This window comes from Salvelinus namaycush, chromosome 23, assembly GCF_016432855.1.
Source record: "Salvelinus namaycush isolate Seneca chromosome 23, SaNama_1.0, whole genome shotgun sequence".
Classification (NCBI taxonomy): Eukaryota; Metazoa; Chordata; class Actinopteri; order Salmoniformes; family Salmonidae; genus Salvelinus; species Salvelinus namaycush.
In genome coordinates this window covers 7742864-7769891 of record NC_052329.1, presented here as the reverse complement: position 1 = coordinate 7769891, position 27028 = coordinate 7742864, and the positions used below count along the sequence as shown (strand labels likewise).

The 27028-nt window shown below is 42.2% G+C and overlaps 1 protein-coding gene across 1 annotated transcript; it reads right to left on the bottom strand.

Moving 5' to 3' along the window:
• Positions 1 to 3096: 3096 nt before the first annotated feature.
• LOC120018941 (extensin-3-like) lies at positions 3097 to 12683 on the bottom strand. Its single transcript, XM_038962154.1, has 3 exons — positions 12293 to 12683; positions 10788 to 10813; positions 3097 to 3930 (listed from the first exon to the last, which is right to left on the bottom strand). Exons 1-3 carry the CDS (start codon positions 12681 to 12683, stop codon positions 3097 to 3099), a joined length of 1251 nt encoding a protein of 416 aa, XP_038818082.1.
• Between the last annotated feature and the right edge of the window lie 14345 nt (positions 12684 to 27028).

Sequence of the window (27028 nt, the reverse complement as noted above, 5' to 3'; positions counted from 1 at the left end):
GCATGAATACCACAGCATTCTGCACAAAGTAGATGTCCTCACCGACTTGTCAAAACTATAGTTTGTTAACAAGAAATGTGTGGATTGGTTAAAACCAAGTTTTAATGACTCCAACCTAAGTTCATGTAAACTTCCGACTTCAACTCTATATTTATATACAGTAATACAGTTCTTTCAAACATTACGCTTAATGTTCTGATATGTCTGTCATCAGTCCTGGTCTGGATCTTTCTGAAGTGTTGTTTGACCCTATTTGATTGACAGGGGGCCAGAGATGTAGAGGGCCACACAGTGAGGCGCCAAAACACACACACATTGTAATTAATGAAAACATGTAAATTGATGTTAAAACTACATTTATAATAAATGTGGATGTCTGCTGTATTCATATTCGTTATCTATTTTATTGTCATGTTGTGTCCAGGCTAGGGCTGTTGTTGTGAGGGGCCAGATGGTAACCATGCCAATACCTCTCCACTACATCAACTTCCTTGTAAGTGGAGTATACATCCTCCCTTGCAGAGACCAGAGAACAACACACACCAAAGGTGTGTGTGTGTGTGTGTGTGTGTGTGTGTGTGTGTGTGTGTGTGTGTGTGTGTGTGTGTGTGTGTGTGTGTGTGTGTGTGTGTGTGTGTGTGTTAGATGTGATATTCATTGCGGAGGGAGGGAGACAATGGTGAGGGATCAGATGTAACTCACAGCAGCATGAATATTAATGTCTGTCCTTAGAAAGAGGTATAAATAAACCCCCACAATGCACTGCAGTTGACATACACTTGTCATTGTCCTTCAGCACTCTGCAATCAGCTTCTTTATATGTATCTCTCTCTACCCTTTTCAACCCACCCTCTCTCTCTCTCTCTTTCTCTCTCTCTCTCTCTCTTTCTCTTTTTCTCCTTTCCACCCTCTCTCCTCTCCTCTCTCTTGCTCTCATTCCCTCTTACTGATTGTCTCACCCCTCCCCCCCCCCCCCCCCCAGTATGAAGAATCCTCTGGGGCTGATCGTTGCCCTGAGCGACAATGGAACTTCACGACGTTCCCTGTTCTGGGATGATGTGGAGGGGATCTGGGAGTAGATGCATCACACAAATACATGTACACACACACACACAGTGTCTGTCTCTGACATGGTGGAGTGTGTTTGAAGTGGTTTGAGAGCTGCTCTCCTGTGATAGGTTGTGAGGTTGGTTGTGTCATATAATAGCGAAGAGGAGTGACAGGAAGTGTTAATGTAATAACCCTGTCTCTGCATGTAAACATGCTCTCCATCACTCACTCTTTTATGACTGTCAAGCCTGTCCCCCCCCCCCCGCACTCGAAGGTGCAAGGCTTCCCAGGTATTACGCACTCCTGCCACCATCATTACGCACAACTGCTTTCCCCCCATCACGCGCATCAGTGATTATTGGACTCACCTGGACTCAGTCACCTCTGTCATCACCTCCCCTATATCTGTCTATTCCCCCGCTCTGTTCCCTGCTCTGTTCCCTGCTTCAGCATTGATTGTCATATGTCCTTGTATACCCGTATGCTGACGCTGTTCCTGCCTTGTTCAATGTCTGTTCCGATTAAGTGTTTGACTCTCCCCGTACCTGCTTTTCCAACTACAGTGTCGGACCTTACACTCTCTCGCTCTCGCTCGATCTCTCTCTGTCTTGCCCTCTCTCGCTCTCTCTCAGATATGTATGAGAATGACCAGTACCTACTGATCTCATTCACAGCTGCGTTGGTGAGTTGACGTGTCACCTGGTTTGGGACTAGACAATCCTTTCACTGTCTAGCTACTTGACCATCACTCAAAATCACTTGTTTTGGTTATGGATTGGAGTGAATGGGAACTAGTAACAGTTGAAGGACCAAGTGTCTCTTTTTCCTGGGGTTGGGGTGAATAAAGTTCAAAGTTCAATAAAGTTGGGTTCAACCAGAAACCACTGTTTACTAACCAGGGTTCTCTGTTTTATTTGTGATCGGCAGAAACTCAGTCATTGCTTGGACCAATGGGGATCACACTCCCACACTCACACACTCACACACATACTTTGGTAGCCAAACATCTGTGGCTGTCCTCTGCCTGCCATCAGACCCATTCCAAAACAATTTCACTGATAAGACAGAGCCTGTGTGTGTACGTGTGTGTCTGGTCCATTTTCGACAGTCAGATGTTGGAGGAGTCAGGCAATGAGGACAGTGCTGGGTAATATGCACGTTGGATGGATATTTTTGTGAGTGAGCCCTGTTTGCACGAGCTAGTTAATCAGAACAGCCACAGCACAGAGCAGCTCCTTCTGGTGATTTAAACCCACAAATAATCCTGATAATGATAAACATGGCGAGAATGGAGCCAGAATGGACCAGAGCACAGCCATGAGCTCAACTCATCTACAAATGTTTATCAGTCCAGCCATAGAAAGTTCATAGGTCAATGGGTTGGCATGTGTGTCCTTCTGTGTGTCTTGGTAAGTAGGTTGTAGAAGGGGTGGTAGTGTAGTATTACCCTTTAAAGAGGTCTCTACTTTGTAGTAGTGTGCTTGACCTGTAACAGTACTGTTGTTTCATTGGTTCAAATACAACTCCAACTGTTTACATTTACTATCAATCATCATGATATACTGTTTACATTTACTATCAATCATCATGATATACTGTTTACATTTACTATCAATCATCATGATATAATGTTTACATTTACTATCAATCATCATGATATACTGTTTACATTTACTATCAATCATCATGATATACTGTTTACATTTGCATTTGCTATTTGACCTTTTTCTCCTTTTGATCTTTCTCCCTGGTCCTCCTGTCGCCCCAGAACACCCTGACCTGCCATATGCCGTTCTGCCGGTGGATGAGAGGCTGACCCTGGGTGTGGTGAAGAAGTAGGGGAGGTGAGGTGAAGGTGTTGGGGAGGTGTGGAGGAGGTGTAGGGGAGGTGTGGTGAAGGTGTTGGGGAGGCTGAATCTGGTTGTGGTGAAGTTGTGGGGGAGGCTGAACCCGAGTTGTGGTGTGGGGGTGGTGAGGTGAAGGTGTGGTGGAGGTGGGGGGAGGTGTTGTGAAGGAGCCGGGAGCATCCCTATCACAGAGGTCACACTACAAGGTGTGGTGAAGGCATGGGGAGGTGTGGTGAAGGTGTGGTGAAGGCATGGGGGAGGTGTGGTGAAGGTGTGGTGAAGGTGTGGTGAAGGCATGGGGGAGGTGTGGTGAAGGCATGGGGGAGGTGTGGTGAAGGTGTGGGGGAGGTGTGGTGAAGGCATGGGGGAGGTGTGGTGAAGGCGTGGGGTAGGTGTGGTGAAGGCATGGGAAGGTGTGGTGAAGGTGTGGTGAAGGCATGGGGGAGGTGTGGTGAAGGCATGGGGGAGGTGTGGTGAAGGCATGGGGGAGGTGTGGTGAAGGCGTGGGGGAGGTGTGGTGAAGGCATGGGGGAGGTGTGGTGAAGGTGTGGGGAGGTGTGGGGGAGGTGTGGTGAAGGCATGGGGGAGGTGTGGTGAAGGCATGGGGGAGGTGTGGTGAAGGTGTGGTGAAGGTGTGGGGGAGGTGTGGTGAAGGCATGGGGGAGGTGTGGTGAAGGCATGGGGGAGGTGTGGTGAAGGTGTGGTGAAGGTGTGGGGGAGGTGTGGTGAAGGCATGGGGGAGGTGTGGTGAAGGTGTGGTGAAGGTGTGGGGGAGGTGTGGTGAAGGCATGGAGGAGGTGTGGTGAAGGTGTGGTGAAGGCATGGGGAAGGTGTGGTGAAGGCATGGGGGAGGTGTGGTGAAGTTGCAGTGGAGGTGTGGTAAAGCCATGGGGGAGGCTGAACCTGGGTGTAGTGAATGTGTGGGGGAGGTGTGGTGAAGGTGTGGGGGAGGTGTGGTGAAGGTGAAGGTGTAGAGGAGGTGTGGTGAAGGGGCCGGGAGCGTTCCAATCACAAAAGTGACAATACGAGATGGCTTAGAAACAGAGAACAAGATCATCACAAATCCACACCACCACTGAGGTGAGACATACACCACACAACACCAAAACACACCGCACCAAGACACACCACAACACACCACACCAAGACACACCACACCAAGACACACCACACCACACCAAAAAACACATCACACCAGACCAAAAAACATCACACCAAAACACAACACATCACACCGAAACACACCACAACACACCACTCCAAAATAAACCACAAAACACCACACCAAAACACACCACCCCACACCAAATACACCACACTCATGAAAACACACCACTCCAAAACATACCTCAGCACACCAAAACACACCAAAACATACCAAACCCAACCACAACACAACACACTCAGAACAAACAAATATTATTTTCAGTAGACATGGGTAAGGATAAAATAAAATGCACCGAATACAATGTTACCTTACCGTGAGAATGCTTACTTAAAAGCACTTAACCAAAAATGCACTTCAAGGGAATAGTTAAGACATTTTTTACTAGATAAATTAAACAAAAAAAAGTAACACAAGAAAATTACTCAACAATAACGAGGCTATATACCGTCTCTGTACCGAGTCAATGTGCGGGGGTACAGGTTAGTTGAGGTCATTTGTAAAGTGACTATGAATAGATCATAAACAGCGAGTTGGAGCAGTGTAAAAACAAGGGGGGGTATCAATGTAACTAGTCCGGGTGGCCGTTTAATTAATTGTTCAGCAGTCTTATGGCTTGGGGGTAGAAGCTGTTAAGGAGCCTTTTGGTCCTAGACTTGGCGCTCTGGTACCGTTTGCCGTGCGGTAGCAGAGAGAACAGTCTATGACTTGGGTGACTGGAGTCTTTGAATTTTTGGGGGGGATTTCCTCTTGTAAGGTCATGATTGTCTGTATAAGACAGTTTAAAAATAATTGTAAAGATGCAGAGCTGATAAAGAAGAGCATGTCTTCTCAGAGATCTATTCTTCCCTCCCCCAGTAAGTCTTTGACTTTGGGCCAAGCACATTGTGCCGCTGGCTGTCTTACAGCAGTGACTAGACTGTAGGCTTAGAATTGGACCCATCCCTCTTCACCTCTCCACAGTGTCTGCTAGTGGATGGGTGATCATCTGCCAGAACAAGATGTCTGCCATGACTCATCATCTAATAGCTGTAACCAGGGAGGTCACCTTGTGGTTCCTTTGTCATAAACATGAGCTACGAGCAGGAGGAGCAGCCAGAGGAAGTTGCCCAGAGAGTACAGGAAGTGTAAGACAATACTAATCAACAGCAGAGGAGATGGATGGCAGTAGTAAGACGATCACCGAGGGCAGAAGGAACGGATGGTTAGAGGACACGTTTGGAAGATGACATTTAGTCTGTATCCTCATTTACCCTGTGATAAAGAGTCTTTATTTGGAGGTATATTGTATTCACTCCGACTATCAACACCTTGTAACCGATAGCGACACACTCCATAAATAATAATTTGAGAGGGAACATAAGAGACTGACAGGCACAGACTCAGAGAGATGCAGTAGTCATGCATTTGAATAAATGGTATTTGCAGCAGCAGCCCATCCATTCATCTCCTTTAGTGTTTTTACACTGGATAACAAGTTCAAATAACAGGCTGTTCCATATCTCTTTACAATGTTAGTGTTAGGTTGCCACTGCTACACACACATGCACACACACACACACGCACACACACACACACTCCTATGTATGTGTGCGGTGCCGTTTTGCAGGGAAGCTCTAATCATAGTGAATTATATTTTTCTGTGGAATCTGCAGGTTTGAAGCTCAGATTGCATGGAACTATAATCATAGTCTGTAATCACCATGATACATATTATATCTGAAGGGTTTGTGTCTCCACTATCTACCCATTTTCACATTTGCTTTCCCCAAACAAGAGTGGTGAAAATGACTATTTTGTTAGTATGTCCTGTGAGTTCTCAGAGTTCTGATCATGTCGTGTGTGTGTGTGTGTGTTTACATGCCGTGTGTGTGTTTACATGCCGTGTGTGTTTACATGCCGTGTGTGTGTGTGTGTGTGTGTTTACATGTCCATGTGTGTATTTACATGCCGTGTGTGTGTGTTTACATGCCGTGTGTGTGTGTTTACATGCCGTGTGTGTTTACATGCCGTGTGTGTGTGTGTGTGTTTACATGTCCATGTGTGTGTTTACATGTTGTATGTGTGCGTTTACATACTGTGTGTGTGTGTTTACATGCCGTGTGTGTGTGTGTGTGTGTGTGTGTGTGTGTGTGTGTGTGTGTGTGTGTGTGTGTGTGTGTGTGTGTGTGTGTGTGTGTGTGTGTGTGTTTGTACTAAATCATCCATGCAATGCATTGTATGTGATCATCAGTGTGGTGATGAGAGATGAGTTTGGAATGATAGTGTGTTTTCTTCTAGGAGCTGATTGCTGATGCCACTGCCTTATCAGTCCGCGTGGACCAGGGCTTCACGCTCATGTGGGAAACCAACATCTCATCAGATTCACATAAACAGTGCACTGCCAGAGAAGGTGTTATTTAAATTATCACAATTCACAATTTTCTGTTTAAATGTCTCATATAATTGTCAGTTATGTGTAACATAAATCAACTAAACTGAAATGTGTTTTTTTTTATAATAAAATAAATCTTATTTTGAATGTGTTCATTTTACCATGGAACTGGGAGGGGTCAGAAGGCATTATACACCATTGAGATCTGTGTCATTTACACCCTCTGCTGGAGTGGAACTAAGGGCTGCACCTTTTCAGTGTCGGAGTGTAACGCTAATTAGGGAAGGATGCAGTGTGTGTGTGTGTGTGTGTGTGTTTGTATTAGGAATGGAATTAGACCCTAATTATTGTTCTCAACTGCAGCGAGCCATCTACCTGAGCATCACACATCATTAAACTCCCATATAACGATACAATAATCAATTATTCATTCTGCTGTAAACATAATAATATATATTTTGCCACTGGGACCTATGTGGGTCTATGTGTTTGGAGGGGTGGTTGAGAGGAAAGGGGTTTTGTCACCGTGACACACTGACTGCGAGACACTGACGAATATTCAGGCAGATCGGTCAAGAGTGATTGGACGTCTATCCATGTCCTGAGGACATTAGGAAATGCCTTCACAATTGGCCCCTAGGAGAACAGTTAGTACTTCTAAGTAGGTTAGGCTTTTGCTAGGGTGTTGTGGATGGTCGTAATCCCTTGACTCTGAATCAGAAGGTTTAACGTTGAATCCCAGCGGACAGCACATGTTTTAAATTGCTATGTGTTAACACTATTCAAAATCCTAACCCTGACCTTGACCATTCCGAATGAGTGCCAAAACATAATATTTTAACTGTATCCTAAACCTTAACGGTTAACTTTCTAGATTTTACATTTGGAGCCATTTCAAAATTTGACATTTGGAGTAAACGTGAATAAACTTCTAATTCTACAGTGAGACTGTTGGAATAATATAATGGTCTGTCTGTCTGTCTGTCTGTCTGTCTGTCTGTCTGTCTGTCTGTCTGTCTGTCTGTCTGTCTGTCTGTCTGTCTGTCTGTCTGTCTGTCTGTCTGTCTGTCTGTCTGTCTGTCTGTCTGTCTGTCTGTCTGTCTGTCTAGATGGCACGTGTGTGTGTGTGTGTGTGTGTGTGTGTGTGTGTGTGTGTGTGTGTGTGTGTGTGTGTGTGTGTGTGTGTGTGTGTGTGTGTGTGTGTGTGTGTACAGACGGCGTGTAGTGTGAGTGTGTGTGTGTGTGTGTGTGTGTGTGTGTGTGTGTGTCTGTCCAGATGGCGTGTGTGCGTGTGTGTGTGTGTGTGTGTGTGTGTGTGTGTGTGTGTGTGTGTGTGTGTGTGTGTGTGTGTGTGTGTGTACAGACGGCATGTGGTGTGTGTCTGTGTGGGAGGATAATGTTTTGGGTTTATTACAAGAGGAAGAGCACAGTCAGAACAACTATTCAATTAGCAGCACTGTCAGGAACACCTATTCAATTAGCAGCACTGTCTGGAACACCTATTCAATTAGCAGCACTGTCAGGAACACCTATTCAATTAGCAGCACTGTCAGGAACACCTATTCAATTAGCAGCACTGTCAGGAACACCTATTCAATTAGCAGCACTGTCAGGAACACCTATTCAATTAGCAGCACTGTCTGGAACACCTATTCAATTAGCAGCACTGTCTGGAACACCTATTCAATTAGCAGCACTGTCTGGGACACCTATTCAATTAGCAGTACTGTCAGGAACACCTATTCAATTAGCAGCACTGTCAGGAACACCTATTTAATTAGCAGCACTGTCTGGAACACCTATTCAATTCGCAGCACTGTCTGGAACACCTATTCAATTAGCAGCACTGTCTGGAACACCTATTCAATTAGCAGCACTGTCTGGAACACCTATTCAATTAGCAGCACTGTCTGGAACACCTATTCAATTAGCAGCACTGTCTGGAACACCTATTCAATTAGCAGCACTGTCAGGAACACCTATTCAATTAGCAGCACTGTCTGGAACACCAGGCACCACCCAGTGTTTTGGGGAACACTGCTTTATATGGCCTGGTTGTTTGTACACACACACACACACACACATGCACACGCAAACAGAAGGGAGACCTCTGACTATGCTTTACATTCAAATGTCCTTTCTCTGCTGAAGCATACTGGGCATTCTTCACTAGAGATCATCCACCTTGATCCAATCTGAGATGAATCAATATGCTTCCTCTAAAACCTTACCGTCAAGCGTTTGATCTGAAGTAACAACTTGTCTGTGTTATTGAGATGTGTCATCGTCAGGCCTTTGATCTGGAGTAACAACTTGTCTGTGTTATTGAGATGTGTCATCGTCAGGCCTTTGACCTGGAGTAACAACTTGTCTGTGTTATTGAGATGAATGAGTGACAGTTGGTGGGGAAAATAATAAACTGTTAGAATGTAAATTAAAAAAAATAACTGTAGAATGAAAACACTGTGATGTCATCAAAGCTTTCACGTGAGTCTGAGTGGTGTTCTCTTATCTATTTTCCACACTGTATATATATTGTGTGTGTGTGTGTGTGTCTGTGCTCTCCCTCTCTCTCTCTCCATCTCTCTCACGCTCTCACGCTCTCTCTCTACCTCTCCCTCACATGTACTCATGTGGTGTGTAGACCGGCTTTAACTTGTTATCAATGGGGCTCATTAATCATTTCCATAAAATAATCTACTGTAAATTGTTATGGATGTATTGTTTTAAAAACCCGATAATGTTGCGGGTCCATCAGACCAGCAAACATTGTGTGAAAAATATTGGGCTCCCGAGTGGCGCAGTGGTCTAAGGCACTGCATCTCAGTACAAGAGGCATCACTACAGTCCCTGGTTTGAACCCAGGCTGTATCACATCCAGCCGTGTTTGGGAGTCCCATAGGGTGGCACAATTGGGTCACAATTCGCCCAGCGTTGCACGGGTTGGGCCGGTGTAGGCCGTCATCGTAAATAAGAATGTGTTCTTAACTGACTTGCCTAGTTAAATTTAATAAATTCAAAAGCTAATTTCTACCCCGAAAGTTATGTAGGCCATAAGAAAAGGGTTGAGTATTTATTGACCGAAGACCTTTCAGATTTTCGTTTTTAATTCATAAAAAAAAAGATTTCAATTTTGACATTATGGTGTATTGTGTGTAGGCCAGTGACAAACAATCTCAGATTAATCCGTTTTAAATTCACAACTAAATGTGAAATAAGTCAAGGGGTGTTGAAAACTTTTTAAAGGCACAGTAAATATGTACAACTTGTTTTTTACACATTAGGATTATGTAGCGTACCGTTTTTAATCGTTTGTATGTTTTTCTCCTTTCAGAAAACAGCAGCTGATTCAAAGGTGGTTTGGCATATTTTAAAACACTTCCAGACTAGAAGCTGAAAGGATATTGTTGTGCATCCTCTGCTGAAGTAGGCAAACGAGGAGGTGAACATACTCCGTTCATCCTTCTAATGAGTGACACTCTCCTCAACCACTCAGTTTCCGTGTCACGGAAGAGAGGAGGAGGAGGAGTCAAGGAAAGGACAGACTTTTTACCCAAATGAGAATCCCCCAAAGATTCATAGCCTTGGCTGCCCTGAAAGCTTTGTGATCTACTCCAGCAGGGGAGGCCAATTTTTCATCTGTCTTTCATCATTTCAAAATATTCTCTTTGTCTAAATCCTGATTTGATGTTTTATAGATCTTTGGCCAGATGAACTAGCAGATAACATTTTAGTGTAGCAGATAACATCGTATCCCTTTGCCTTCTTTTCCCAACAGAGATCTGTCGTCCATTTGTCACAGTTTCAGTGTGATACCAACCTTGGGTTAACTCGGCATCAGGCTCCAGTTGTTTTGTTTGAATGTCTCTGGTTGCCATTCACTATGACACATGTACTTCTTCTTATATTTTTGATATCTGGTCAAAGACAGAGGGAGAAGCACCAGGGAACTGAATTCCTGTTAAGCTGTCACCTACTATCAGAAGTTGTTGGACTCTCAGGCTTTGTCTGAAACTGTAAGCTTATATATGTCATCAGAAATAAAAAGAGATGGCACACAGAGATTATACTATTCCTTTGGCTTCTCTCTCTCTCTCTTTCATTCTTTCATATCTCCATCACCCGTCATTCTCTCTGCTCTCTCTCTTACTCTCTATATGCTCTCTCTCTGCTCTGCTCTCTCTGCTCTGCTCTCTCTCTCTGCTCTCTCTCTCTGCTCTCTCTCTCTATCTTCTCTTTATTCCTCTCTGCTCTCTCTCTCTCTCTCTCACTCCCTCTCTCTCTCCATTCACCACCCTGTCATCTGTAAGCTTTGCCACCATGCTGACAGCCCAATAACACCTTGTCTTACCGAATACCCACAAGCCATTTCTCTGCCTGACAAACACAGACACACACACAGGGTTGGGTATGTTACTTTCTAAATGTAATCCATTTAGTCACTCATTACCTGTCCAAAATTGTTATAAATAACATAACTTTTGGATAACCCAAACTCAGTAATGTAATATGATTACTGGTCATATTTTGGTGTGTCATCACAGTGGTCTCTGATTGGTGGTCATCATTTGGTGTGTGATCACAGTCGTCTCTGATTGGTGGTCATCATCAAGGAATAGGTGAAAATCTAACCCTAAACGTTGTTTCAAACAATCAAATCACATTCATATTTATTCCTCAGAGATCCTAGAACATAACCAGACTTCACTATATCATTAGGAGTGTAGTATATCCTGTAGGACACCATATTTGGTCAGAGAGCGACGCCTTCATGGCACGTCGATGACACGAACGGTCTTCACTTGACTGACTCTAACTTTGTCAAATAAGCACCAATCGGGGTCAAGCAAAGCTAGCTAGATAGCCAATGAGCTGGGCTTTACTGGAGTATGTGAAAACCCTGTATCTGTCACAAAATGTTGCTGCTAACCTTGTGCGACAGCTAGCCTTTTCCCTTTGGACATAAATGTAAGAATATGGAGAGTTATGAAGTTATGACAACTATGTGTTTTGCAAATTTTGAACTTATAATATGGCTACTAATACTGGAAAAGCTAAATCAAAGTCCAATTACACAGATTTGATGATATTATTGCAGAAAAATGTAATGTGAATGTAAATATCTCCTTCACGATTTGCCCAAATGTACCTGGGTGAATTCTCACTAAATATCATGTAGTTTGCTCATACTTAAAGTTATCGTAAGGTGAATGCACCAATTTGTAAGTCGCTCTGGATAAGAGCGTCTGCTAAATGACTTAAATGTAAATGTAAATGTTATCAATCTGAAACTTTTCACACACACTGCTGCCGTCTTGTGGAAACCATCGGAATTACAACCAAAGTGATGGCTAGATTTGGGACCTTTCTGTTGTATTTCAAAGATGGTGGTTGAAAAACGTTTTTTTTTCTATGTATTTTCTTCTTCCAGATCTATTGTGTTATATTCTTCTACATTCAATTCACATTGCCACAAACTTCAAAGTGTTTCCTTTCAGATGGTACCAATAATATGCATTTCCTTGCTTCAGGGCCTGAGCTACAGGCAGTTAGATTTGGGTTTGTCATTTTAGGCAAACATTTTTAAAAAGTGGGCTATTCCCAAGAAGTTTTAACATCACGTAAAATGTATTGCAAATACATGTAGCACAATTCCATCTTTGCTAAATGCTTGTAATGCCTGACAATTTGTATGGCCATATCATTCAGTCTACATTGTGGTAAAAGTGGCTCCTAATTCGGCTTCTTTGTCAGAAACATCCTTTCTGAATTTAAAAGTAATCCAAGAAGTAATCATCTAGTTTTTCCAAAGTATCTGTAATCGGATTACAATATTTTAGCTGGTATTCAAATTACATGAGTTACTCCCCAGTAACAGCAGGCAGGGCAGGGTGCAGGGGATGGGGTGTAGGGGGCATGGTGCAAGCGGCAGGGGGTAGGGTGAGGGGGTGAGGTGTTTCCGGTGAGGGGGTAGGGTGCAGGGGAAGGGGGCAGGGTGCAGGGGGTAGGGTGTAGGGGGCATGGTGCAAGCGGCAGGGGGTAGGGTGAGGGGGTAGGGGTTTCCGGTGAGGGGGTAGGGTACAGGGGAAGGGGGCAGGGTGCAGGGAGTAGGGGAAGGGGTCATGGTACATGGGGTAGGGTGCAGGGGGTAGGGGAAGGGGGCATGGTACATGGGGTAGGGTGCAGGGGGTAGGGGAAGGGGGTATGGTACATGGGGTAGGGTGCAGGGGGTAGGGGAAGGGGGCATGGCAACAAAGGAAGATACTGGGCATTTCTAAATCATAATTAAACAGTTGATATTGTTCCTGAATGGACACCAGTTGAATTTGCCCCATATCTGTCCACACAGTCTGGCTGTGACTAAGAAGTCCTAACTACTGTCCTTCCTCTGTCCTCTTCAGACAGCTCGTTGCATGTCAATGTGTTGTTGTTAATTTAACAAAAGGAAACAGAAATTCGGCTCTTGAACTCGCTCTACTTTTCTGTCTTAGCTGAGAATTGCATCGCCATCAGGTACCATGCAGGTTTTGTGAATAATTGTCTGTTGGCCTTCATGAGTCCAACAAAATTGACACTTACTTGGAACATTTCCCTACAAGTGCTTTTTACAGTGTCAATGTCACTAGCACAGAAAGTCATTTATAGAGAGGACAGAAGCTTTCCAGTCTCTCCGACAAGGACATTGCTTTTATACACAGAGTATATAAAACATTTAGAACACCTGCTCTTTCCATGAGATAGGTGGATCCATGTGAAAGCTATGATCCCTTATTGATGTCACACATCCACTTCAATCAGTACAGATGAAAGGGAGGAGACCGTTTAACCTGTTGAGGACAGAGGGCGCTGTTTTCACTTTGGGGGAACATCGTGCCCAATTTAAACGGCCTCGTACTCAATTCTTGCTCGTACAATATGCATATTATTATTACTATTGGATAGAAAACACTCTCTAGTTTCTAAAACCGTTTGAATTATATCTGTGAGTAAAACAGAACTCATTTTGCAGCAAACTTCCTGACAGGAAGTGGAAAATCTGAAATCGATGCTCTGTTCTAGGGCCTGCCTATAAATGTCCTTGATATTTATTAGTTTACATGCACTTCATACGTCTTCCACTAGATGTCTACAGGCAGTGAGAGAAGAAATGGAGTGTATAACTTGATCTGGGGTCGAATAAAAGCTCTTTGTATGACGTGTCACCAGTTTCCTGTTTTCTGGAGAGCGCGTGAAGGGACCTGGTTTTGCCTTCTGAAAAGCTGTCGTTATAGACGACTAATATCTCCGGCTTTGATTTTATTTGATACATGTGACAATATCATCGTAAAGTATGTTTTTTCAATATAGTTTTATTAGATTATTGAAATTTATTCGGGACGTTAGGCGTGTTGCGTTGTGTGCCTTTGTTCAGGAAGGAGAGCTTCGCGCTACTTTGCTAGCTTTCCGTGCTAATTGACTGGAGAAGAGGACATTCTAAATCCAAACAACGATTGTTCTGGACAAAGGACCCCTTGTACAACATTCTGATGGAAGATCGTCAAAAGTAGGACCCATTTTATGATGCTATTTCATATATCTGTCGAACATGTGAAATAGTCGTTTGCGCCCAGATTTTGGGTACTCTCTCGCTATAACTAAGCTGGATGTCGTAATGAAGTTATTTTTAGAATTCTAACACGGCGATTGCATTAAGAACTAGTGTATCTATCATTTCCTATACAACATGTATTTTCTAGTAACGTTTATGAATAGTTATTTGGTCAGAATAGTTGAGTGTCATAAAAATATCCGCACATTCTGGGAAAAAGATGCTACGTTAGCACAATGTATAACCACTGATTTCAGCTCAAAATATGCACATTTTCGAACAAAACATAATTGTATGTATAACCTGATGTTATAGGACTGTCATTTGATGAAGGTTTATGAAGGTTAGTGAAAATTAATATCTTTTGCTGGTTTATTCGCTATCGCTAACGTGCCTATTGCTATCGCTAACGTGCCTTGATGAATGAATGCGGTAGTGTGGTTGGCTATTGTATTAAGCTAATATAACGCTATATTGTGTTTTCGCTGTAAAACACTTAAAAAATTGGAAATATTGGCTGGATTCACAAGATGTTTGTCTTTAATTTGCTGTACACCATCGATTTTTCAGAAATGTTTTATGATGAGTATTTAGGTATTTGACGTTGGTGTCTGTAATTACTCTGGCTGCTTCAGTGCTATTTCTGACGGTAGCTGTGATGGTAGCTGCAATGTAAAACTGATTTATACCTCAAATATGCACATTTTTCGAACAAAACATAGATTTATTGTATAACATGTTATAAGACTGTCATCTGATGAAGTTGTTTCTTGGTTAGTTTGGTTGGTTCTTGGTTAGTTAGGTTGGCTTTGTGCATGCTACCTGTGCTGTGAAAAATGTCTGTCCTTTTTTGTATTTGGTGGTGAGCTAACATAAATATATGTTGTGTTTACGCTGTAAAACATTTTAAAAATCGGACATGTTGACTGGATTCACAAGATGTGTATCTTTCATTTGCTGTATTGGACTTGTTAATGTTTGAAAGTTAAATATTTCTAAAAAATATCTTTTGAATTTCGCGCTCTGCCTTTTCAGTGGAATGTGGGAGGAGTTCCACTAGCGGAACCCCGGTGCCAGACAGGTTAAAGAAGGATTTTTAAGCTTTGAGACATGTATTGTGTATGTGTAGCATTCAGAGGATGAATGTGCAAGACAAAATATTTAAGTGCCTTTGGTAGTAGTTGTCAAGAGCTGCAACGCTGCTGGGTTTTTCACACTCAACAGTTTCCCGTGTGTATCAGAAATGGTCCACCACCCAAATGACATCTAGCCAACTTGACACAATTGTGGAAAGCATTGGAGTCAACATGGGCCAGCATCCCTGTCCAAAATTGTAATATGTAATGTAACATTTAGATTACCAAACTCAGTAATGTAATCTGACAACTTTTGGATTACTTTCCCTTTAAGAGAAATTAGAAGAAAACAAAAACGATCCATCAAACTTATCTGGTGTGTCATCATAGTGGTCTCTGATTGGTGGTCATCATTTAGTGTGTCATCATAGTGGTCTCTGATTGGTGGTCATCATTTAGTGTGTCATCATAGTGTTCTCTGATTGGTGGTCATCATTTGGTGTGTCATCACAGTGGTCTCTGATTGGTGGTCATCATTTGGTGTGTCATCACAGTGGTCTCTGATTGGTGGTCATCATTTGGTGTGTCATCACAGTGGTCTCTGATTGGTGGTCATCATTTGGTGTGTCATCATAGTGGTCTCTGATTGGTGGTCATCATTTAGTGTGTCATCATAGTGGTCTCTGATTGGTGGTCATCATTTGGTGTGTCATCATAGTGGTCTCTGATTGGTGGTCATCATTTGGTGTGTCATCATAGTGGTCTCTGATTGGTGGTCAGACTATAGTTATTTATATTTGTCGGTTGAAGTGTCATTCACACAACATGGTCTCTCAAATGGTCGTGATGTCATTTGATAAAGGCAGCTAAACTGAGAGTGGGAGGAGTTTCTTCTGTTCTGTTCTCTCATCACTCTGAAGATAACAGCAAAGCATCTTTCAGCTATATCTCCAGAGGGTGTGTGTGTGCGTCCATGTGTGTGTGTGTGTGTGTAGATGTGTTTGTTGATTCATCCATTTGTCATTTTTTCTCCCCTTGCTTATGTATCCCTAATTTTCCCCAAGCCGTACGATTATCAAAGATTTGTCTTTCCAACATATGGAGGGCTCCAAGAGACCTAATCCAGAGACAGGCCCATGTTTGCCTCTTTAAAGTTTGGTTTGTCTTAAGGGGCCTTTTGACTAGATTACATTATTATTCTGTATGATAGACTGTTCTGAAGATAGACACTGGGTAGAAGTTACTTTTAGGCACAGATCTAGGATCAGCTTAACCTCTCCAAATCCTAACCTTAACCATACAACAGAAACTGCTAAACTGACCTTCAGTCAGCACTGTGCAGTAGATTAATAGACAGCTGTGGAGTCCCTTTCGGCTGTTTAATATGAGCAGAATGAATTTAATGAACATACAATGCTGTGAAAAAGTTTTTTCCTCGTTTCTGATTTTCTCTATTTTTGCATATTTTTGATACTGAATGATGTCAGATCTTCAACCAAAACCTTATATTAGACAAAGGGAACCTGAGTTTACAAATTACCCAAAAATGTATACTTATTTGATTTATTTAATTAACAGTTATGCAACACCCAATTCACCTGTGTGAAAAGGTAATTGCCTCCTTATAGTCAATAACTGGTTATGCCACCTTTAGCTGCAATAACTACAACCAAATGCTTCCTGTAGTTGTTGATTAGTCTCTCACATCGCTGTGGAGGAATTTTGGCCCACTCTTGCATGCAAAACTGCTTTACCTTAGCGACATTGTGGGGTTTTCAAGCATGAACTGCTCATTTCAAATCCTACCACAACATTTCAATTGGGATTAGGTCTGGACTTTGACTAGGCCATTCCAAAACTTCAAATATGTTGCTTTTTAACCATTTTCATGTAGACTTCATTGTGTGTTTTGGATCATTGTCTTGCTGCATGACCCAGCTGCTCTTCAGCTTCAGGCCTGACATTCTCCTGTAGAATTCTCTGATACAGAGCAGAATTCATGATTCCTTCTATTAACCTGTTTGGGCTGCAGGGGCAGTATTGAGTAGCCTGGATAAAAGGTGCCCATTTCAAACGGCCTCGTACTCAATTCTTGCTCGTACAATATGCATATTATTATTACTATTGGATAGAAAACACTCTCTAGTTTCTAAAACCGTTTGAATTATATCTGTGAGTAAAACAGAACTCATTTTGCAGCAAACTTCCTGACAGGAAGTGGAACATCTGAAATCGATGCTCTGTTCTAGGGCCTGCCTATAAATGTCCTTGATATATATCAGTATACATGCACTTCATACGTCTTCCACTAGATGTCAACAGGCAGTGAGAGAAGAAATGGAGTGTATAACTTGATCTGGGGTTGAATAAAAGCTCTTTGTATGACGTGTCACCAGTTTCCTGTTTTCTGGAGTGCGCGCGAAGGGACCTGGTATTGCCTTCTGAAAGGCTGTCGTTATAGACGACTAATATCTCCGGCTTTGATTTTATTTGATACATGTGACAATATCATCGTAAAGTATGTTTTTTCAATATAGTTTTATTAGATTATTGAAATTTTTTCGGGACGTTAGGCGTGTTGCTTTGTCTGCGTATGTTCAGGAAGGAGAGCTTCGCGCCACTTTGCTAGCTTTCCGTGCTAATTGACTGGAGAAGAGGACATTCTAAATCCAAACAACGATTGTTCTGGACAAAGGACCCCTTGTACAACATTCTGATGGAAGATCGTCAAAAGTAGGACCCATTTTATGATGTTATTTCATATATCTGTCGTACATGTGTACTAGTAGTTTGCGGCCAGGTTTTGGGCACGCTCTCGCCATAACGTAAACTGCATATCGTAATGAAGTTATTTTTTTTATTCTAACACGGCGATTGCATTAAGAACTAGTGTATCTATCATTTCCTATACAACATGTATTTTTTAGTTATGTTTATGAATAGTTATTTGGTCAGAATATGTGAGTGTCAGAAAAATATCCGGACGTTGTGGGAAAAAGATGCTACGTTAGCACAATGTATAACCACTGATTTCAGCTCTAAATATGCACATTTTCGAACAAAATATAAGTGTATGTATAACCTGATGTTATAGGACTGTCATCTGATGAAGCTGATCAAGGTTAGTCAAAAATTATATATATTTTGCTGGTTTATTCGCTATCGCTAACGTGCCTATTGCTATCGCTAACGTGCCTTGATGAATGAATGCGGTAGTGTGGTAGGCTATTGTAGTAAGCTAATATAATGCTATATTGTGTTTTTGCTGTAAAACACTTAAAAAATTGGAAATATTGGCTGGATTCACAAGATGTTTGTCTTTAATTTGCTGTACACCATCGATTTTTCAAAAATGTTTTATGATGAGTATTTAGGTATTTGACGTTGGTGTCTGTAATTACTCTGGCTGCTTCGGTCCTATTTGTGAATGTAGCTGTGATGGTAGCTGCAATGTAAAACTGATTTATACCTCAAATATGCACATTTTTCGAACAAAACATAAATTTATTGTATAACATGTTATAAGACTGTCATCTGATGAAGTTGTTTCTTGGTTAGTTTGGTTGGTTCTTGGTTAGTTAGGTTGGCTTTGTGCATGCTACCTGTGCTGTGAAAAATGTCTGTCCTTTTTTGTATTTGGTGGTGAGCTAACATAAATATATGTGGTGTTTTCGCTGTAAAACATTTTAAAAATCGGACATGTTGGCTGGATTCACAAGATGTTTATCTTTCATATGCTGTATTGGACTTGATAATGTGTGAAAGTTAAATATTTCAAAAAAATATATTTTGAATTTCGCGCCCTGCACTTGAAGTGGCTGTTGTCATATTGTGCCCGGCTTCGGGCTTGCAGCCCAAAGAAGTTAAGGCAAGTTATCCAGATCCTGAGTTAGGAAAGCATCCCCAAACAATCTCATTACCACCACCATTCTTGACCAATGGTATGAGGTTCTTACAATGGAATGCAGTGTTTCGTTTTTGCCTGACATAATGGGACCCATCTCATCCAAAAAGTTGACAAAGGTTTGCCAAAAAGCACCTGAAAGGACCTGGATGACCATCAAGACTCTTGGAAGAATGTTCTAGGGACAGATGAGACCATTATGCCGATTAAAACACATCTGTTGCCACAAAAACATCTGCAGGTGTGCCACAGATCACATGGCTGTCATGAGGGGTCCCGTGTGAATCAGTTAGTAGAGCATGGCGCTTGCAATGCCAGGGTTGAGGGTTTGATTTTCACTGGGGACCAGTAGGGGGGAAAAGTACAAAATAAATGTATAAGAGCGTCTGCTAAATAACTCAGTACTGTAAGTCTCTCTGGATAAGAGCGTCTGCTAAATGACTCACTACTGTAAGTCTCTCTGGATAAGAGTGTCTGCTAAATGACTCACTACTGTAAGTCTCTCTGGATAAGAGCGTCTGCTAAATGACTCACTACTGTAAGTCTCTCTGGATGAGAGCGTCTGCTAAATGACTCACTACTGTAAGTCTCTCTGGATAAGAGTGTCTGCTAAATTACTCACTACTGTAAGTCTCTCTGGATAAGAGTGTCTGCTAAATGACTCACTACTGTATGTCTCTCTGGATAGGAGTGTCTGCTAAATGACTCACTACTGTAAGTCTCTCTGGATAAGAGTGTCTGCTAAATTATTCAGTACTGTACGTCTCTCTGGATAAGAGCATTTGCTAATTGACTCAGTACTGTAAGTCTCTTTGGATAAGAGCATCTGCTAAATGACACACTACTGTAAGTCTTCTGGCGGATGAATCAGAATTAGTTGGGTAACATATATATGTCACGCCCTGACCTTAGAGAGCCTTTTTATTTCTCTATTTCGTTAGGTCGGGGTGTGATTTGGGTGGGCATTCTAGTTTTTCTATTTCTTTGTTGGCCGGGTATGGTTCCCAATCAGAGGCAGCTGTCTGTCATTGTCTCTGATTGGGGATCACACTTAGGCAGCCTTTTTTCCACCTTTAGTTTGTGGGATCTTGTTTGTGTGTAGTTGCTTTCTGAACTGCATGTAGCTTTACGTTCGTTTTGTATTATTTTATTTTTTCCGGTGTCATTTAATAAAAGAAAGATGTACGCCTACCACGCTGCACCTTGGTCCAATCCATCTCTAAACAAATGTGACAAGATAATTAAGATGTTTTATTTGCATAATATGCTTATGTGAGATACTTGTTATTAGAATGTATCCCTTTGGACTCTAGTGTTGGCAGTTGCACTTTTCCCTCAGCTAGGGCTCAGTCACTTGGTGCCCAGAGAGGGGAGAGGTCAGCCTTGTCTTTCACATGTCCCTGGTGCTATGCAGAACATCAGAAAGGGAACAGTCTTCATATGTAAATGTGTCTTTACCTATTCTTTAACCATATGAAGGGATGGCGTGATTAATGGGGAACCAATTACTTATCTCCACAATGTCTTTGCGCCAGTCACTCCCTCCTTTTCTATTTGGGGGAGGTGTATGGCAGTGTCTGAAACTATTGTATGTTCTCTCTGATGTTGCACTTATCCTGGGATAGTGTATGACTTAGAGGCTCACTCCCCTCAGTGAGCTTGTCCAGGAGTGGGGTCAAGAGGGGGTTTACTTGAGATGGGTGTATCTAGAGTTGACAATTGATATATGCCATTGGATGAGTTGGTGTTTTTGTACTATGAAGTACCAGGAACGAGATTAGAACCTCGTCTTAGGGACCAAACTGAACGATAATTTATAGCGAATGCTATCTGGCTATGGGATACTCCTCTATCAAAGAAAAGTATTTGTGAACAGTTCCTAAATATCTGTGGTTTGTCATGTCAAAGGGGGGTGGATCTTTGCTATAAAAGATCTCAGTAGCCATTATGTTGACACTCAACGGTTCATTAGAAATGGCAAATCGTTGAAAGTCAAGTGCGAATGCAAAACTCTTATTATTAAAAATGTAGTTTAAGTCTGACTGGTGTGTGAAATTTGTCTCTCTCCTCATTTGGTAATACAGAAATTAAGATCCACAGTCTCTCTGGATAAGAGCATCTGCTAAATGACACTACTGTAAGTCTCTCTGGATATCTGCTAAATGACTCACTACTGTAAGTCTCTCTGGATACAAGGGACCAGTAATCACTATACATCTACAGATCACATCTGGCACAATACAGGGACCTACTGAGGCCAGAACAAAGACCGGATATACTCTGTTAACTTCTTATGGCTGCAAGCCCGATGTCGGTACACTTATGACAACAGCCAGCTCAAGTGCAGGGCGCGAAAATCAAAATATATTTTTTAGAAATATTTAACTTTCACACATTAACAAGTCCAATACAGCAAATGAAAGATAAACATCTTGTGAATCCAGCCAACATGTCCGATTTTTTAAATGTTTTACAGCGAAAACACCACGTATATTTATGTTAGCTCACCACCAAATACAAAAAAGCACAGACATTTTTCACAGCACAGCTTGCACAAAACCAACCAAACTAACCAAGAACCAACCAAACTAACCAAGAAACAACTTCATCAGATGACAGTCTTATAACATGTTATACAATAAATCTATGTTTTGTTCGAAAAATGTGCATATTTGAGGTATAAATCAGTTTTACATTGCAGCTACCATCACAGCTACCGTCACAAATAGCACCGAAGCAGCCAGAGTAATTACAGACACCAACGTGAAATACCTAAATACTCATCATAAAACATTTCTGAAAAATACATGGTGTACAGCAAATGAAAGACAAACATCTTGTGAATCCAGCCAATATTTCCGATTTTTTTAAGTGTTTTACAGCGAAAACACAATATAGCGTTATATTAGCTTAATACAATAGCCAACCACACAACAGCATTGATTCAAGGCAAACGGTAGCGATAGCGACAAAACCAGCAAAAGATATTAATTATTTAACTAACCTTCATAAACTTCATCAGATGACAGTCCTATAACTGTCACGAATCCCGTTTCCTGAGTCTGTTTTTTGCCTGTGTTCTGTCCTGGAGTGTTTTTTCCGGCGTCCTGGAACGCACCCTGTCTGGTTGCCGGGCAATGTAGCCAGTTGGGAGAGTTCTGATTACCCGCACCTGTATCCCATCAGCTATCTGCACACCTGGTCCTGATCATCATCTCTCCTCTTCTTAAGCCCGGACCTGACATCCATTCCCTGCCGGATCGTTAGCCATGAACAGTATGTTGTGCCCACGAACCAGCCTCCAGTTGATAGAGTTTGTTTTGTTTTGTTGTTTTGTACGTCTTGCTTGCCTTTAACTTACCTCCGTTTGTTCTGTCTACAGCCATTCACCCGGAACCCATATCCCATCCCTGTCTGCTCGTCGCCAGTTTTTGTTTATCCCTTGGATCTGCCTATCCAATCCCATCAACACACCTCCGCTGCCCGCTCCACCACCTGGAACTATCTACCTCCACGTTCTCATTTATTAATAAATACTCACCATCTTCATACTCACCTTGTCCTGGTCTGCTTCTGGGTCCAATTTTGGTAAACCCTGACAATAACATCATATTACACAATACATATATGGTTTGTTCGAAAATGTGCATATTTAGAGCTGAAATCCGTGGTTATACATTGTGCTAACGTAGCATCTTTTTCCCAGAATGTCCGGGTATATTTATGACACTCACCTATTCTGACCAAATAACTATTCATAAACTTTACTAAAAAATACATGTTGTATGGGAAATGATAGATACACTAGTTCTTAATGCAATCGCCGTGTTAGAATTCTAAAAATAACTTCAGTACGACATCCAGCTTACGTTATAGCGAGAGAGCGCACAAAATCTGGGCGCAAACTAATAGTAAACATGTTCGACAGATATATGAAATAACATCATAAATGGGTCCTACTTTTGATGATCTTCCATCAGAATGTTGTACAAGGGGTCCTTTGTCGGGAACAATCGTTGTTTGGTTTTAGAATGGCCTTTTTCCCTCTTGAATTAGCAAGCAGACTAGCCAAGTGGCGCGAAGCTCTCCTTCGTGAACAAACGCAGAGAACGCAACACGCCTAACCTCCCGAAAAAATTTCAATAATATGATAAAACTATATTGAAAAAACATACTTTACGATGATATTGTCACATTTATCAAATAAAATCAAAGCCGGAGATAGTAGCCGTCTATAACGACAGCTTTTCAGAAGGCAATCCCCGGTTCCTTCTCGCGCCTTCCTGAAAACAGGAAATTGGTGTCACGTCATGCCAAGAGCTCTTATTCGACCTCAGATCAAGCTATACACTCCATTTCTTCTCTCACTGCCTATTGACATCTAGTGGAAGGCGTATGAAGTGCATGTATACTAATACATATCAAGCAAATTAATAGGGATGCCCTGGAACAGAGCATCGATTTCAGATTTTCCACTTCCTGTCAGGAAGTTTGCTGCAAAATGAGTTCTGTTTTACTCACAGATATAATTCAAACGGTTTTAGAAACTAGAGAGTGTTTTCTATCCAATAGTAATAATAATATGCATATTGTACGAGCAAGAATTGAGTACGAGGCCGTTTGAAATGGGCACCTTTCATCCAAGCTACTCAATACTGCCCCTGCAGCCCTAAAAAGTTAACACTCTAGCCTCTGGCTTCCCTGGCCTTAAGAACATTCAGTCCAAACTCTGCAGGGGACTGTTACATACAGTTGAAGTCGGAAGTTTACATACACTTAGGTTGGAATCATTAAAACTCGTTTTTCAACCATTCCAAAAATGTCTTGTAAACAAACCATAGTTTTGGCAAGTCGGTTAGGACATCTACTTTGTGCATTACACAAGACATTTTTCAAACAAATGTTTACAGACAAATGTATTCACTTATAATTCACTGTATCACAATTCCAGCGGGTCAGAAGTCTACATACACTGTGCCTCTAAGCAGCTTAGAAAATTCCAGAATACGATGTAATGGCTTTAGAAGCTTCTGATAGCCTAATTGACATAATTTGAGTCAATTTGAGATGTACCTGTGGATATATTTCAAGGCCTACCTTCAAACTCAGTGCCTCTTTGCTTGACATCATGGGAAAATCAAAATAAATCAGCCAAGACCTCAGAAAAAAATGGTAAACCTCCACAAGTCTGGTTCATCCTTGGGAGCAATTTCCAAACGCCTGAAGGTACCACATTCATCTATACAAACAATAGTACGCAAGTATAAACACCATGGGACCATGCAGCCGTCATAAATCTTCAGGAAGAAGATGCATTCTGCCTCCTAGAGACGAACATACTTTGTTGCGAAAAGTGCAAATCAATCCCAGAACAACAGCAAAGGACCTTGTGAAGATGCTGGAGGAAACAGGTACAAAAGTATCTATACCCACAGTAAAACGAGTCCTATATCGACATAACCTGAAAGGGCGCTCAGCAAGGAAGAAGCCACTGCTCCAAAACCGCCATGAAGAAGCCAGACTATGGTTTGCAACTGCACATGGGGACAAATATTGTACTTTATAGAGACATTTCCTTTGGTCTGATTAAACAAAAATAGAACTGCTTGCCCATAATGACCATCGTTATGTTTGGAGGAAAAAGGGGGAGGTTTACAAGCCGAAGAACACCATTCCAACCATGAAGCATGGGGGTGGCAGCATCATGTTGTGGGGGTGTTTTGCTGCAGGAGGGACTGGTGCACTTCAAAAACTAGATGGCATCATGAGGTAGGAAAATTATGTGGATATATTGAAGCAACCAAGTTAAAGCTTGTTAGCAAATGGGTCTTCCAAATGGACAATGACCCCAAGTATACTTCCAAAGTTGTGGCAAAATGGCTTAAGGACAACAAAGTCAAGGTATTGGAGTGGCCATCACAAAGCCCTGACCTCAATCCCATAGAAAATGTGTGGGCAGAACTGAAGAAGCATGTGTGAGCATGGAGGCCTACAATCCTGACTCAGTTACACCAGCTCTGTCAGGAGGAATGGGCCAACATTCACCCAAATTATTTTGGGAAGCTTGTGGAAGGCTACCCAAAACGTTTGACCCAAGTTAAACAATTTGAAGGCAATGCTACCAAATACTAATAGAGTGTATGTAGACTTCTGACCCACTGGGAATGTGATGAAAGAAAAGATATCTACCGTTGGAACATCAAATAAATCATTCTCTGTAATATTATTCTGATATTTCACACTCTTAAAATAAAGTGGCGATCCTAACTGACCTAAGACAGGGAATTTTTACTAGGATCAAATGTCAGGATTTGTGAAAAACTGAGTTTAAATGTATTTGGCTAAGGTGTATGTAAACTTCCAACTTCAATTATACATAAAGAGGTTGGAGCAGGGGACTGTTACATACATAAAGAGGTTGGAGCAGGGGACTGTTACATACATAAAGAGGTTGGAGCAGGGGACTGTTACATACATAAAGAGGTTGGAGCAGGGGACTGTTACATACATAAAGAGGTTGGAGCAGGGGACTGTTACATACATAAAGAGGTTGGAGCAGGGGACTGTTACATACATAAAGAGGTAGGAGCAGGGGACTGTTACATACATAAAGAGGTTGGAGCACGGGGCTGTTACATACATTTAAAGGTTGGCGCAGGGGACTGTTACGTACATAAAGAGGTTGGAGCAGGGGACTGTTACATACATAAAGAGGTTGGAGCAGGGGCCTGTTACATACATAAAGAGGTTGGAGCAGGGGACTGTTACATACATAAAGAGGTAGGAGCAGGGGACTGTTACATACATAAAGAGGTTGGAGCAGGGGACTGTTACATCCATAAAGAGGTTGGAGCAGGGGACTGTTAAATACATAAAGAGGTTGGAGCAGGGGACTGTTACATACATAAATAGGTTGGAGCAGGGGACTGTTACATACATAAAGAGGTAGGAGCAGGGGACTGTTACATACATAAAGAGGTTGGAGCACGGGGCTGTTACATACATTTAGAGGTTGGTGCAGGGGACTGTTACGTACATAAAGAGGTTGGAGCAGGGGACTGTTACATACATAAAGAGGTTGGAGCAGGGGCCTGTTACATACATAAAGAGGTTGGAGCAGGGGACTGTTACGTACATAAAGAGGTTGGAGCAGGGACTGTTACATACATAAAGAGGTAGGAGCAGGGGACTGTTACATAAATAAAGAGGTAGGAACAGGGGACTGTTACATACATAAAGAGGTGGGGGGCAGGGGACTGTTACATACATAAAGAGGTATGAGCAGGGCATGGTTATATACATGAAGAGGTTGTAGCAGGGGAATGCCACATTCGGCACCCGTGGAGCAATTGTTGTGGGTGGTTTAGTGACTTTCTCAAGTGCACAATACCAGGCATTGGCTTCTAGGATTTGATACCAGCAACCTTCCAGACGTGAGTTCACTTCCCCCAAGATTGTTTCCTTTCAGACCTGGGTTGAACTGGCAACCCTCCAGTTGCTGGCTGGCCTCTCTAACTGCTAGGCTACCTGCCGCCCCTTGCTGTCTTGTCACACTAACACTTCTTGCACGGTGGGACTGAAACCCTACCTTCTTGCACAGTGGGACTAAAACCCTACATTATTGCACAGTGGGACTAAAACCCTACCTTCTGGCACAGTGGGACTACAACCCTACATTCTTGCACAGTGGGACTACAACCCTACATTATTGCGCAGTGGGACTAAAACCCTATATTCTTGCACAGCGGGACTACAACCCTACATTCTTGCATAGTGGGACTACAACCCTACATTCTTGCACAGTGAGACTACAACCCTACATTCTTGCACAGTGGGACTACAACCCTACATTCTTGCACAGTGGGACTAAAACCCTACATTATTGCACAGTGGGACTAAAACCCTACATTATTGCACAGTGGGACTACAACCCTACATTCTTGCACAGTGGGACTAAAACCCTACATTATTGCACAGTGGGACTACAACCCTACATTCTTGCACAGTGGGACTAAAACCCTACA

Excerpts from the sequence above, each read along its gene's own strand:
- LOC120018941 (XM_038962154.1), bottom strand. The coding sequence starts at position 12,683 with ATGCCCCCTTCCCCTACCCCCTGCACCCTACCCCATGTACCATACCCC. Across the intron at positions 10,814-12,292 it reads GTTACTGGGGAGTAACTCAT|GCAGAGAAATGGCTTGTGGG; the intron begins GTAATTTGAATA and ends TGTGTTTGTCAG. Across the intron at positions 3,931-10,787 it reads AAATGGCTTGTGGGTATTCG|CCATCTCGTATTGTCACTTT; the intron begins GTAAGACAAGGT and ends TCTGTTTCTAAG.